This window comes from Ochlerotatus camptorhynchus, unplaced genomic scaffold (assembly GCF_037179485.1).
Source record: "Ochlerotatus camptorhynchus isolate MF236.1 unplaced genomic scaffold, CSIRO-AGI_Acam_v1.1 ptg000665l, whole genome shotgun sequence".
Classification (NCBI taxonomy): Eukaryota; Metazoa; Arthropoda; class Insecta; order Diptera; family Culicidae; genus Ochlerotatus; species Ochlerotatus camptorhynchus.
Window position 1 is genome coordinate 44,400 of NW_027041144.1, and position 13,298 is coordinate 57,697.

The window sequence follows — 13,298 nt, forward strand, 5'->3', positions numbered from 1 at the left end:
GGATGTGAGAGAAATGTTTTACGTGTAGACAAGTGCAATGGAAATCAATTGTTTCGGTTTGATAAATCATTTACAGCGTATCTTTTCACGCACAACTACAAGAGATCCTGAATGTATTATTCATTACTGTTTTGGCTTTTTCCAGTTCATCATAGAAGATAATAAACAATCTCGCTCCCGTTCGTACAATGATCTCTTGAACAAGATTACCCTACATATTGTTCTTCATAGCCAATTGGAACGTCACGCTCAACTTAGAGTGGTTCGAACTGTTGGGAGATGAACCATTAGAGTGATGCAAAATTTGAAATTTTCGCTCCACAATACTTAAACGATTCCAAATCGGATCCTGACTAACCTCTCAAAATTTGAACCCATTTGGTGAGAAACTGAGATGGCACAAACCATTTGAAGTTTGTATGGGAATTACTATGGTAAAACCAAGATTTTTGTTCATGTCCATCTAATAATTCACCATATCGGTCTGCTTTAAAAGTTTTCAACTGTTCTTGTAGTAAATTTTCCCAGCTACAACTTTGCTCAAGACCACTTTTTAATTAAATGCAAGGATCGAAAGTTATCAATGGTTCAATGCGCTGATGTCTTATGATCATGCTCAATCAACTGTTCAGCAGCAAAAATTGGTGTTTCTGGGGCGTTGAATAGGACACACAAATCATGGCTACTATGTCACACTGCAAAATACAGTGTTGCCTACAGAGCAGCTGCTTGATCATGTCATAAGTTTACCAATCTCTTAAATAATTAATAACTTTTTCCTGTCTCGTTTTACATAGAAACAATCTTGAGCAAAGTTGTAGCTGAGAAAATTTTCTATAAGAATGGCTATCGAACTGTTTCGCAGCTCAATATGGAAAAAGACTAGAAGGCAATGAACAAAAAGTTGAGATTTCCCATAGTAATTTACATGTAAACTTCAAATGGCTTGTGCGAAGTCTGTTTCTAACCAAATGAGTTGTAACTTTGAGAGGCTAATCAGGACCCGATTTGAAACCATTTAAGCACTGTGGAGCGAAAAAGTCAAATTTTGCATCAGTCTAATGAACCATCCTGCGGCTTAAAATAATAAAGACATAAAATACATTCAGTGTTTCAAAATTGAGAACTTTTCAAATCGATTCCTTTTTTTCAAGGTGGTAGGGTTGGTTAAATGTGGCGCTCTCGTATGTTAGACGATTGATTAAAAAACATCAACCCATAGTAACATGTATTCTACTATACGTGTATCCTATATGAGGCAACTTCCAATACACCGTTTGAAAAATTCAAGTAAATTTCTGCGAGATATAGCGCACATAAAATTAACGATAGATTTGACATAAATTTACACGATATTTCGTGTAAATTTAAGCGCAATATCGCTGAAATTAGCAATATTGTATGCAAGCTTGAACACGATTTAGTTGTTTATGCCAACTGTAGCTCAAATTAAACGAAGGGAGATTTTACGCGATAGTTAATATTTACATTTTTTTTTCTGAGTAATTTACCTTCAATGACGTTTCGGTGAATCATCCATACAGTTCAGTTTGGCTCGTGCCCTATTTTTCAATAGCAGCATCTTTGCACGATGGTTAAATTGTAAATTTAATTTTGTGTAATTCCCAATCATTTTGGCCATACATTTGTGGTTCAAAAAAAAAATCAAGCCAGGGATTGAAACGATTGACGGTTTTACATGGTTTTACTACCAACGGAAAACATAGAGAAACATTGAAATTAATTGTAACCATACAGTAGAATTTATTGTATTTACAATAAATTGTATTAAGCACAACGATAAAATAACCATAGCATTGTAGATCTAGTTATAAAAAAATTTTAAATTTTCGTGTTAGATGTACTTACAATAAGATCGATTGTTGACAATAGATCTTATTGTGATTTTATTTTATTTTGTGGTAATTGTATGCTTATTATTTTCCCGGACACTCGCTTCGTTTTTTCACTAAGATTCTGCAAAATAAAATGCCGAGCTGCTCAGTGGTGCCCATCTCGGCAAAAAATCTAAGTGTGTGCACGACAGACTATTTGTACACACTAATTCACGGTTGCTCTGTTCGATCATTTTATTTACATTTTTCGAACTGTAAATTACAGGCAGCTCCCACACCTGGACCCTACCTATCGACCAATCAACTCATGAACCGGGGACTAACGGCTTTACTTCCCTTCAGAATGAAGACGTGATCAAATATGTTATCCCTCAGAACATCCCGGCGGCGTCGACTGGGATTGAACCCAGGCCTGCTGGGGTGAGAGGCAATCACGCTTACCACTACACGATCTGCGATGCTAGTTTTCTCCGTTGTCAAAATCCCTAGTAGGCAAAGATAGGACCGCTTACCGTAGAACGCAGTAATCCACCCCACCGAAAATTGCAAAACCCGCCACCAGATGGACGAACAACTGCCTGTTTGGAGGTCATGAGGGATGGCCATTTTGAAAGGAGGATAACAAGCACGACAAACTGGCGATGAACGACGAATGGCCCGGGTCACTGGCCGACAGCCTGGAGCAGTGACCCAATGACTTACTCAACTTTCAAATTAATAATCACTGATCGTAAGACCACCAGCAAAAAACGGTTGATCAAGCAAGGAAGCTAGCTAAATTTAATTTGAAAAGTGAACCACCGTGGAAACATAAATTAATAGTGGAAACAGTGAAAAGTGTGAGGAGAGAGTCAAGGTTAACAGGTAAAACACAATAATTACCATTTTGGTAAAATGGCCCTAATGCTAAATGTATTTGACCATTAGGACCCCGCTGTATTTAGTACAGATCACCTGTACACACAGTGAAGTTCCGGTAGACGAACCGGAAGGTTACATTGTCGCTGCCTGCCAGCCCGAGTACGTCACCAACCCGTAGGTCTATGACGTGTAACCCGGTGCTCGCCGTCGCCACCCCGTACAATTACAACAAGCGCGCGAAGGAGATCGAGAGAGGAAGCGAACGGCACCGGTGGTGTAAGCGTGATTACCTCTCACCCCAGCAGGCCTGTGTTCAATCCCAGTCGGCGCCGCCGGGATGTTCTGCGGCATAACATCTCATCTTCGGAAGGGAAGTAAACCCGTTTGTTCCCAGGTTCATTAGTTGATATGTCGATAAGTAGGGTCCCAGGAGTAGGAGCTGCCTCCCTGGCGTCGGTAGCATTAGTGCTCAGTACGGAAAACAAGATCGATGAGCCGCTGGTGTAAATTCATCAAAAATGTTTTAATTTCTGGTAATTAATGGTTTGCTTGGGTTCATTTAATTAGAATATTTCGAATTTATTACTATTTTTATATGGGGACTGAGTTTTACATGTTTAGTGGTGGATTATCAGTGATACTAGTCCAGGTTGAGCGGTTAGTTCTTCCTAGTGGTTTGGTCGGGTGGTGGCTCTTTTGATGTGCCGGATTGCATGCCTAAGCCTGGAGCTCTATAAAGGGTAATGTTAGAGAAAGTTCTTTCTTCAAACTAAGTTGAACATCTGGAAGTTAACTTCCAGATGTTTGAATGATTTTCACAATGGTTTCCTGTTTCCACGCGGAGATTTCCGACGTCAAGTGCGTGAGGTGGAATGGAGGGGATGGCATGAGAAATTTGCTTTACTGTCAGGTCAGTATCAGTAATACATGGAATTTCGTATGATGACTGTTCCAATAAAACATAACGAATACTGAAAATTCGGTAATCTATTTTTCTGAGTTTTAGTAACTCTCCCCAAAGCTGTTATTTTACGGTACGTTCAGTATTTGTTATCACCCTATTCAGTAGTTTATCGCAAAAGCTACTGATCATCAGTAGTTTTATTGAGAATAGCTGAATTTTCGGTAATTTTTGTGATATACAGTTCGGAACGTGATTAAGTGTTGTTGTCGTCCCTCTCCCTTAACACAAACGGTAGAACAACATTCGAGCAAGAAGAAATTTTCAAATAACTGTCATATGGCAATGTGTGATCTCGTTCTACTTCCCCAATTTTGTGTAAATTATACTATTTCGGATCAGAAATGTTATTACTAGGACATTTCAGAATACACACAAGCACAACATCAGCAGCACTTATTATGAGAAAAACTAAAATACATAAATACGTGACGGTCTTCAGCCACAGTGTCGTATGACAGAGACTGTCATCTGATATTTTAGTTTGGTACTGTATTTTGATAGCTTGTTTGTCGGAAGCAAAGACAGCCGATTATCACAGAAAATGCGTCGACTACGGTAGCCGGTTACAGCACTGATTCAAGCTGAGGTTGTTGCATCATATGTACCCGCGGTACACTATTCCAAAAGCAGTCACGCAAATAGAAAACAAAAACAGCAAAGTTGCATTACGGTGATACAACTGATGTCAAATAATGGTCATTTAAGACTGATAAGGTTTTTTCACTTTTGATTGCACATTGTACTCTGACTCTCGAATACTTACTACCTGTTGAGATAAAAATTGAAACGCATTGCTAGACCAAAGTAAACTTCAGTTTTGTGGGTGCTTTTTTTCCTTTATTTACATAACGTCGGTCTCTGTTCCGCAATCTAGTGTCAATTACCGACGGACATCGATTTCCAACCATTGACGGCAATTGCATGTGTAGGAAGGCAGCTTCCACACCTGCGTAGGATATTGCACCCATTCACAACACACATGGGCCAGGACCAACTGCTTTACTTCCCTTCCGGAGGAAGACGTGACTAGAGATTTTTAAGCCGCAGAAAAATCCCACCGACCTCGGCTGGGATTAAACCCTGACCCATTGATGTGAGAAAGCAGTCACGCCTACTATTACACCACCGGCACCGGTTAGTTTTGTGGGTGTTGATTTGTATTAATTCTAGAGAAATTATGCCCTAGGCACCTAAATTAGTTTTCATGCAACTAATTGAATAACTTGTTTCACACTCAAGCATCTGAACTGACTATCATATGGCAATGTGGACGGTACCACCCTCCGCATAACTATATGGAGGGGTTACTGTATTCTCATGTCATTTAAGGTATCGCATGACGGATTTTGACCCTAATCAGAAACTGGTTACCCAGATAATGTCTAGATGAGGTCACCTAATGGCTACAATTGAACTGGTTTTTGAATTCTCTTGTCATTTGAATGTCACATGATGCCTCGTAACGTGGGTAGATCACCTTTTCGTGGTACGTTACGGGAAGTAAATCTACCACCGATTCCTAGTTATGACTACTTCAAACTAGGCGAACAGGATTTTTCAGTCATCAAAGGAACACATCTTAGTCCTTGTTACTTTCAATGCCTTGTTGATAGTGACAAGATTCGGCTTTGTCCACCAAAGATGATCTTAAAACAAGGAAAAAATGAGATAGTTAGTCTTCATCTATGTGATTCCTAATCTTCTATTCGTTGTTCCCTAGTTTGAAGATGGTTAAGACTAGGGTTCTGATGCATGGTCATTATCAGTATCATTCCTTAATTTTGCTACTAAGGACTCCAATGTTGACTGTCAAAGGGGCGCGCCTTTAGAGGGTGTTTCAACACTCCTAAAGGTATAAATAGCGGGATCTTTCAATTGGAGTTGGATCCTTGCGATAAATTCAAGAATGACAACTGTAAAAAAAAATCGAATACTTCATCATTTCTCAATTGTGATGGAGTTATACGACTTGCACTAAACTAAGGACACGGGATATATTACAATAGATCAAATTACTGGTTGCAGTAGTGTTATACCTTGTACAGACATACAAAGTTCACTGTTGTACTACCGTTGTACCAACAATCAATACGAAACTAACGATTTTAAATTGGCTCACCACTTTAGTAGCCTATTGGTCCCAAGCAAACGATTAACGTACCCTATTCTAGTTGAAATTCTGTTACTACACTATGTTTGTTTTGATTCGCTATGAAAGTTTGACAGATAACATCAGGGGTGTGTGGATTCATGCAGAACATGCAGGGGTGAGTGAAATAGCTTGGGACTGCTTGGGACCGTTGTTCTGGTACTGAGTGAGCTAAAAATAATAATGATTTTCTTCGGGACCCAGTGGTCTTAGAGTTACCTCTATGGTTGTACTGCTTTAAGCTAGTACCACAAATTGTACGTTTTGAGGTACTAGATTAAAGAAGTACAACGGTACTAATTTGTATGTTTGTCTGTGGTATTAGGGACAGAGGAAGAAAAAAAATGTGTCACATGTTGGCTTTTATTCGTTTCAGGTCGGATTTAGTACCATGGCTCATACAAACCAGAACATGTTCCGGCCATATCTCTGGAACCAGAAACCAGATATATAAACCAGACACTTAACAAGCTGAACATCCGTCACAGCTCAATAAAATCTATGGTAGAATGAGAAGTGGATCGGAAATTGCGCTTTCTGGATTTCATGGTCACCAGGAAGGGGGATGACACGATCAAATCCAGTATTTACTGCAAAATGACATCCACCGATCGCTATATTGGCGTTGACGGCGACTCTGTAGCTCTAGCTCTAGCTTTACTGCTATGGTAAAATTCATAAGCAAACGTCAGACTGTGTGTGCGTACTTTCCTTTCACTCCATCGAAAATTCCCATAAGAAACTGTCAATCTTTGCTAGAAGAGGTGATTTTTTAACGGTGCCGTCAACGCCAATTACATTAAAATCCACTTTGGCTGGAAATATGGCTTCGTTTTATGTAATCTTGAATTTTCGCTTCGTTTCCAAGGTAATTTGATTATGTTTTATTTACTACTAAGTAGCCATCCTTGACGACCCACAACAACAGAACTTATTTGTTTTGTAAGAAACGATATAGAGAAAAGCAAGGAATTTATTTTTATTTTATTTTTTATTATAGTAACTTTAACTGGGTCATTCGTGACTTGTCCGGGGATGAGATTTGATCTCGTGACATTGACGTGAGAAGTCCACTACGCCGGACCCATCCCCAAAAGCGGATATAATAAGAAATGACAACCGGTAGCTAAATTTATTCCAAAAATTTACAAAGCCCAAACTCTCACGTAATCAATTTGGAAGGAAGATTCCTTGCCTCTGTTTTCATCCATGCGCCAAGATGGGAGCCACAAGTTCCTTCCATTCCAGAAATCGCGAGCTGCAGTTGGTGAGGTGTTTAACCATGGTTTGCCACGGGCACCATTGGTCGCTGGCGGAACATCGGGGAAGTAACCATTCACACCTCCAACGGCCAAATTCATGAGAATGTAGAACTCTTGATCAAACGGAGCCATCGGAGTAGCATGCATCCATGGGTTCTCAGAGGCTGGAGATGAAGTGACGAAGCCACCCCTTTCCCAAAATCCAGATCCTGCATCAATACGTCGCAGCACTTGGTTATCTACGCTGAACGTAATGTGATCAGGTGCCCATTCCAATTGATACAAATGGAATCCGTTATTGAAGCCTTGACCAGCACCGGTGTTCAGACTAGCCGAAGTTGTGTCCCAACCATTCATGCTCGGATTTGGTCCAAAGTGTAGGGTTGATCCTACTTGTTCTACGCCAATATGCTCACCTCCGTTGCGGTAGTCCAAATTACCACGGGACTCCATCACATCAATTTCTCCAGAGGCGGGCCACGATCCATAAGATTGTCGTTTTGGCAAGAGCCATAGTGCTGGCCATAACCAGTCACCAGTTGGGATCTTTGCTTTTATTTCCAAGCGACCAAATTTGAAGTTGAACGATTCCACTGTTCGCACTCGAGCGCTCTTGATCGGGTTGACGTAGTTTGCGGCATTTCCGGCACGTTCACAACCATAAAAGAATGGACCAGTGCACACATCGGCAGGTTGAGCTCCGTGAATGTTCAACGTTCCACTGGAAAGGAAGGCTTCTCCAGTATCATCAGCCACTAAAGTTGGACGAATATAGAAAATACCATTTTCGCAGTACGAGTTTGATCGATGATTCGTGTACCATTGGAATTCCCAGTTCTATGAAAGAGTACATAATTAGAAAAATGTAGTTTGTTATAAATTCTCAAACTCACTCCACCACCAGCAAGGGTATTCTCATGTTCCCACTTTTCTAAATCCAAATAATCGAAGTTATCCTCGAAGATGAGATCTCCAGAACAGTATGGGCCAGCACGTGCTTGACTTCCGCTCGCCGTAGTTGGAGACTCATCGCACTTTGGGGCACTCTCCTCGGCTAGTGCCACAGCCAAAAGGCACGTAAATATAACTACTGCTTTCATTTGATTCGGTTTTGGTGCAGCAACTATGAGCACTAATCCTGCTTGAACATTGATTCTTCTTTTATAGCAAAGATTAAGCTAATTATCAATACCGATACCTTATCAGTAAAACTTATTGCTACCTGCAGTGGCGCAGCCAGGATTTCATCAAAAATCACATTTCCTAATTCAAGGGATGCTAGTTCGATTTCATGAGAAACAGCTAAGAAAAAAGACATGCTTAATATACATTTTCACTGAAGATCGCTCACATCACCCAGGAAACCATTTTTGGAAAATTTGCACTATTTTCAACTACCAATAAGTTAAGGGAAATTTCCTGCAAAAGCTGTTGGAAACTGTTTGGAGAGGTCAGAAGAAAAAAACTTCCGAAGAAAGTTGGAAGAAACTTCTAATGGCAGCTGACCAACTCTGTCGGGAGATAAGAATCCAGGGAAAGTCAGAATAAATTTACGTGGCAAGTCGGAATAAACTTTCAGAGAAAGTTAAGGGCAGCTTCCAGAAAAAGTTATCAGACACTTCCAGGGAAAGTCAGCAGAACTTCTTGAAAACTCAAAAGAAATTGTATGAATCGTCCGTTGTCATCGGATGAACCTTTCAGAGCAAGTCTGGCGAAAATTCCAATATGAAACAGGAGGAAGCCAAAAAACACATCTAGGGAAAATCGGAATAAACATACAATAGAGAAGTTGCAGGAATCTTCCGGTGGAAATCAGAAGCATTCAGATGAAGCCGTTTAGAGCATCTTTAAAAAACTGGAAAATGCTTCCGTGAAAACCTGTTGCTGGTAAAATACTAAGAAAAGTCAGAACAAAATTCCGGAAGTAGCCTTACACACATAGGTTTTTTTTACTGATATTGGCATTTAATTACACTGGATCTCAGTGAAAAACTTGCGGAGATTCAGCTAACAAACGGGAATTTCGCTGGGATCTCAGTAAAAATATATGCCGATCTGGTCGGCGGTGCCAATTTCGCAAAAAAAAAAAATCTAAGTGTTTAGGACACTTACAGGGTAATACCATAGAGGTAACTCTAAGACAAGTAGGTCCCAAAGAAACGTGCTCAACTTTTTGGCTCACCTCTGGTACTATCTTCGGTTCCAAGCTTGTCGAATCACCCCTCGAAACATAGGAAAAACCAATAACCCCTCATTTTATCTGTCAAACTTTCATAGCGAATCAAAACAAACATTGCGTAGTACTAGAATTTCGACTAGAATAGGGTACGTTAATCGTTTGCTTGGGACGACGAAGAAATCAATTAAAATGATTTAAGCTTGTGCCATCAGCCACCAGATGGGCTAGTATTTTTGTTTTGATTTGAACATAGTTGATTTTGTGTGCAATATAATCTTTGACAGTGTGCAAAGAGTATATCATTTTGTCATTTTTTTTATGCATTTCAGTTTAGAGTAGAGTGAAAGAGATAGAACCAAAACATTCTAGTACATTTAGTGTTGCCATGTGGTACAATCCAGTAGTAGTGGTGTTGCCATGTGATACACTGAAAAATTGCAATAGCAGGTGCTTCACCAAAGTTTTCGAGCCGCTCCGTCTGTCACTTCGTTTGTGGTACCCAACAAACAATTTTAGCTGCAGCTTAGCTTATACAGGCAAAAATTAGCTGCATAAGGCAAATTTTGGCTGTATAAGCTAATCTGCAGCTAAAATTGTTTGTTGGGTAGTACAGTGCAGTGCTTTTGCAACCGCGAAGGCTTACAGGCATACCGCGCCAGTAAGCAACCAAATTGAGTGATCGAATACCGAAGAATACCGTAGCTAGAACCTGTGCTCGAAAGCTGTATGACAACCTGCAGACCAAGACGGTGGGTGCATACTTATGAATGATGAAACCTATGTAAAGGCCGACTTCGGACAGCTTCCAGGGCCAACGTTTTACAAGGCAAAGGCTCGAGAAGGTGTCCCTGGCAGATTCAATTTGTTTTTGCGGATAAATTTACACGCGTATAGATAGGGGAAATGGATTTAATGTCGGCCTAAATGCCCCTAATTTGGGCCCATACATAAATTCACCAATCAACTAAATTTTCTAAAAACAAAAACTATCTATCAGTATCGTCCCAATACCGCGTTCATCTTGATAAAATTGATAAATAGCAGATTTTTAGCGATGGGCCTAATCTTAGATCCATAGGCAAACGTTAGAGCCATTTCCCCTATATAATATGCCAGGGAATTTGCAGTTGCGGCCAGAAGACAAAGGTTTTCGTCACTAACAAAATTATTACAAAACCGAATGTCTTTAGTCGCATGACGGTCCAGTGACATTTTGACCGGATCTTACGAGTCACTACAGCCGGGAAGTACAACAATGGTACAATGACAACGGAATCCAATTTGTTCCTAAAACCACCCAATTATCTCCAGGCTAATATGCGTCTAATATAGAGCTTTGCATGCCCTATGTTAGTCGTGTATCAGCCTTATATTGCAAAAAGGCGAATTAGCGGGCTTGTTGGTTACTTGGGTATTCACAGGTCTTCAGAACTACTTGAAAGATCCTAACATGTTCCTGAAGTAAACGGAACTACCTTGAAGTTCTTTTGTAGTTTGAGAAACTACCCTGATACTCACAATACTTCCCATCTAATTGTTAAACTTCCCTGATCTTATTCGTATTAATTTTCGAAACGATCATGGATCTTCTCTCAAGTTTTAACATTTCACTGAAGTTCTCGAAACTTATGTACTTTCTCTAATGTTTACGGAATTTCTCTGAGGTTCTCTGTTCTTTCCTGAAGTTCTCGAAACTTCTCTAAAGTTTTCGCAGTTCTCATATGACTTGTTGTACTGCCCTTAATTCAAATTAACTGTCCTAAAAATGAATAAGTTTCTGTGAACTTTTGAACTAATGTGAAGACCTCAATTATTTTCTCTGAACACCTGGGAACTGCTTAAAATTTCCCGCTAAATTTCTGAAACAAATTTTTGTGCTTACTAATTTAATGTTTTTGAAGAGCTCTGCACTGCACTTCTGTGAAGTTTTCGAAGTTTTTCAGAAATTTCTGGAACTTCTTTAAGTTTTTCATTGTGGTTCGCAATTTTTTTGAAATTTATGCAAAATAATTAATACAGTTCTATGATTTTCACTGAACTTCTCATAATTTTTCTTAAATTTATCCTTATATTATCGACACTTATTCATAACTTCTTCAATAGTTTAGAGTTTCTTGATGATTGTAAAACTGCCCAAAAGATTTCTGTATTGCCTTAAAGTTCTCTAGACTGCCCTGAAGTTCTCAGTATTTTTAAAAGAACCCGCAATTTTTCAGGAATAACATATATTTGACTTGAAGTTTGCACAATTTTCCTTCAGTTTTATAAACTTTATACACGTTTACGGAACTTTGCTTTAAATCACTAAACTTAACTAGACTACTATCCCTGATGTATTCTATGCTTACCTGATGTTTGCGCCAATTTAGGAAAATCCCATCATGGGATCATGAATCGAATTACGAAGTACTCAAGAACAACCGAGCTATATTATAATACAACAAAGTAAATAAGGGTCATTTTCGCGATGCTCGAACCCTTATCAGCTCCCGTTTCAATAGGTATAATCTCTGCCTTAAGTTAATAGGATTGTTCTGAAATTATCTGATCGTCCTTGAAGTACTCGGAACGTCGCAGAATGTCATGAAACTATCTAAGCATATCTAAATTTGTATAAAATTTTCTAGAATTTCTGGAAGCTATCGGCACTTGTTAAAAGCTCTCGCATTTTGTTTTAATTAATGGAACTACGCTTATGTTCCCTTATCAACTTAGCTAATTGTTCGCATTTTGATTTAAGTTCTTGACATTTATATTGTATAACACCCTTAAAATACATTTTAACATTTTCCGGATGTTCTTAAAAAAAATGGATTTCTCGTAAATACCTGTTAAAAGAAACTCATTTTCATCCAACTCATTCATTAGGATGAAAACCCTAACCACCCCCCCCCCCCCACCCCTTGCTGTGCCAGTGGAAGTATCTGTAATATCCCCAGCGAAGGTGACTTTTATGTTGTGAGACCCATCATTTCACAGACCCACATCAACTCGATATCTCCTGCGCTGCCGTTAATGGCAAGTTCGGCTCATAACACAAATCAGCAAGCCGAGAAAAACTCGTTTTATGTTAGTTTCGTACCAACTCGTTTGGTTGTTGTTGAGTTCATGTAGTATAATAAAACTATGGGTGATTATCTAACACTTCCATTGTAGTTCCATTGTCCACAAAGTTTTGATACAATAGTAAATGGGACCGACTTGTGATGTGCGACACTGCATTAGAGCACCACAATGAAGCGTGAACAGTTATCTTGTAAAGTCCGGTAATTAAATCTCACATGCCTTCAGATAAGGATTCTATTAAAATGACTTGATGTCTATTCCGCAGAAGCTAAATTTGCTCCGGTACAAAAAATCAATTTAATCTTTATGGAATTTAACGCATATACGATGACACTGCCATTAGCAAGTTATTATTGATAAACTTGGTTTGATTACACGACTTGCATGGAATTTTATAGGTAGGTATACGCGTGTAGCAATTCGTGCAATTGATCAATGATGATGCAATAATTTTACTGGGCTTTGGCTAAACAGTAATGACCAAATTTTGACAGGCTCTCCGCGCATCAGCCGTTTCTCTTTCAATAATTTCATATATCCGTAATTTCAAATCTCTTTCTCATTCATCTTAAAGAAAGATGTTTAAGGTATACTTTGGTGCAATAAGACCACTGAAAAAGCGCATGGCCTTTGTAGAATATTAGAAAAGATGTACAAAAAGGGGGCTGACAAAATCGGGTAATTACTGAAATAGTTCAAGGGATTATTTATTGACCGTCTAAAACGCTGTCCAGACTGAGCAGTTATAACATGTTATAACGGTTGTCAAATAATTGCAACACAGAAACCACCATCAAGATAGCGCTATAAAATGTTATAACTCTGTAGTCTGAACATTCTACCATTTGTTAGCAAGGGGCGTTAGATTAAAAAGCTTGATTCATTTGAAATTATAAATAGATTGCCAAAAAATCAATTGTAAGAACGTGTGACAACATGAATGTTTGACATTCAAAGTGTT

The 13,298-nt window shown here is 39.1% G+C and overlaps 1 protein-coding gene across 1 annotated transcript; it reads right to left on the bottom strand.

Moving 5' to 3' along the window:
- Nucleotides 1–6,957: 6,957 nt before the first annotated feature.
- On the bottom strand, nt 6,958–8,235 carry LOC135714564 (beta-1,3-glucan-binding protein-like). The gene is made up of 2 exons (XM_065237947.1): nt 7,986–8,235; nt 6,958–7,929 (listed from the first exon to the last, which is right to left on the bottom strand). Exons 1-2 carry the CDS (start codon nt 8,190–8,192, stop codon nt 6,976–6,978), a joined length of 1,161 nt encoding a protein of 386 aa, XP_065094019.1. The 5' UTR covers nt 8,193–8,235; the 3' UTR covers nt 6,958–6,975.
- Nucleotides 8,236–13,298: the final 5,063 nt, after the last annotated feature.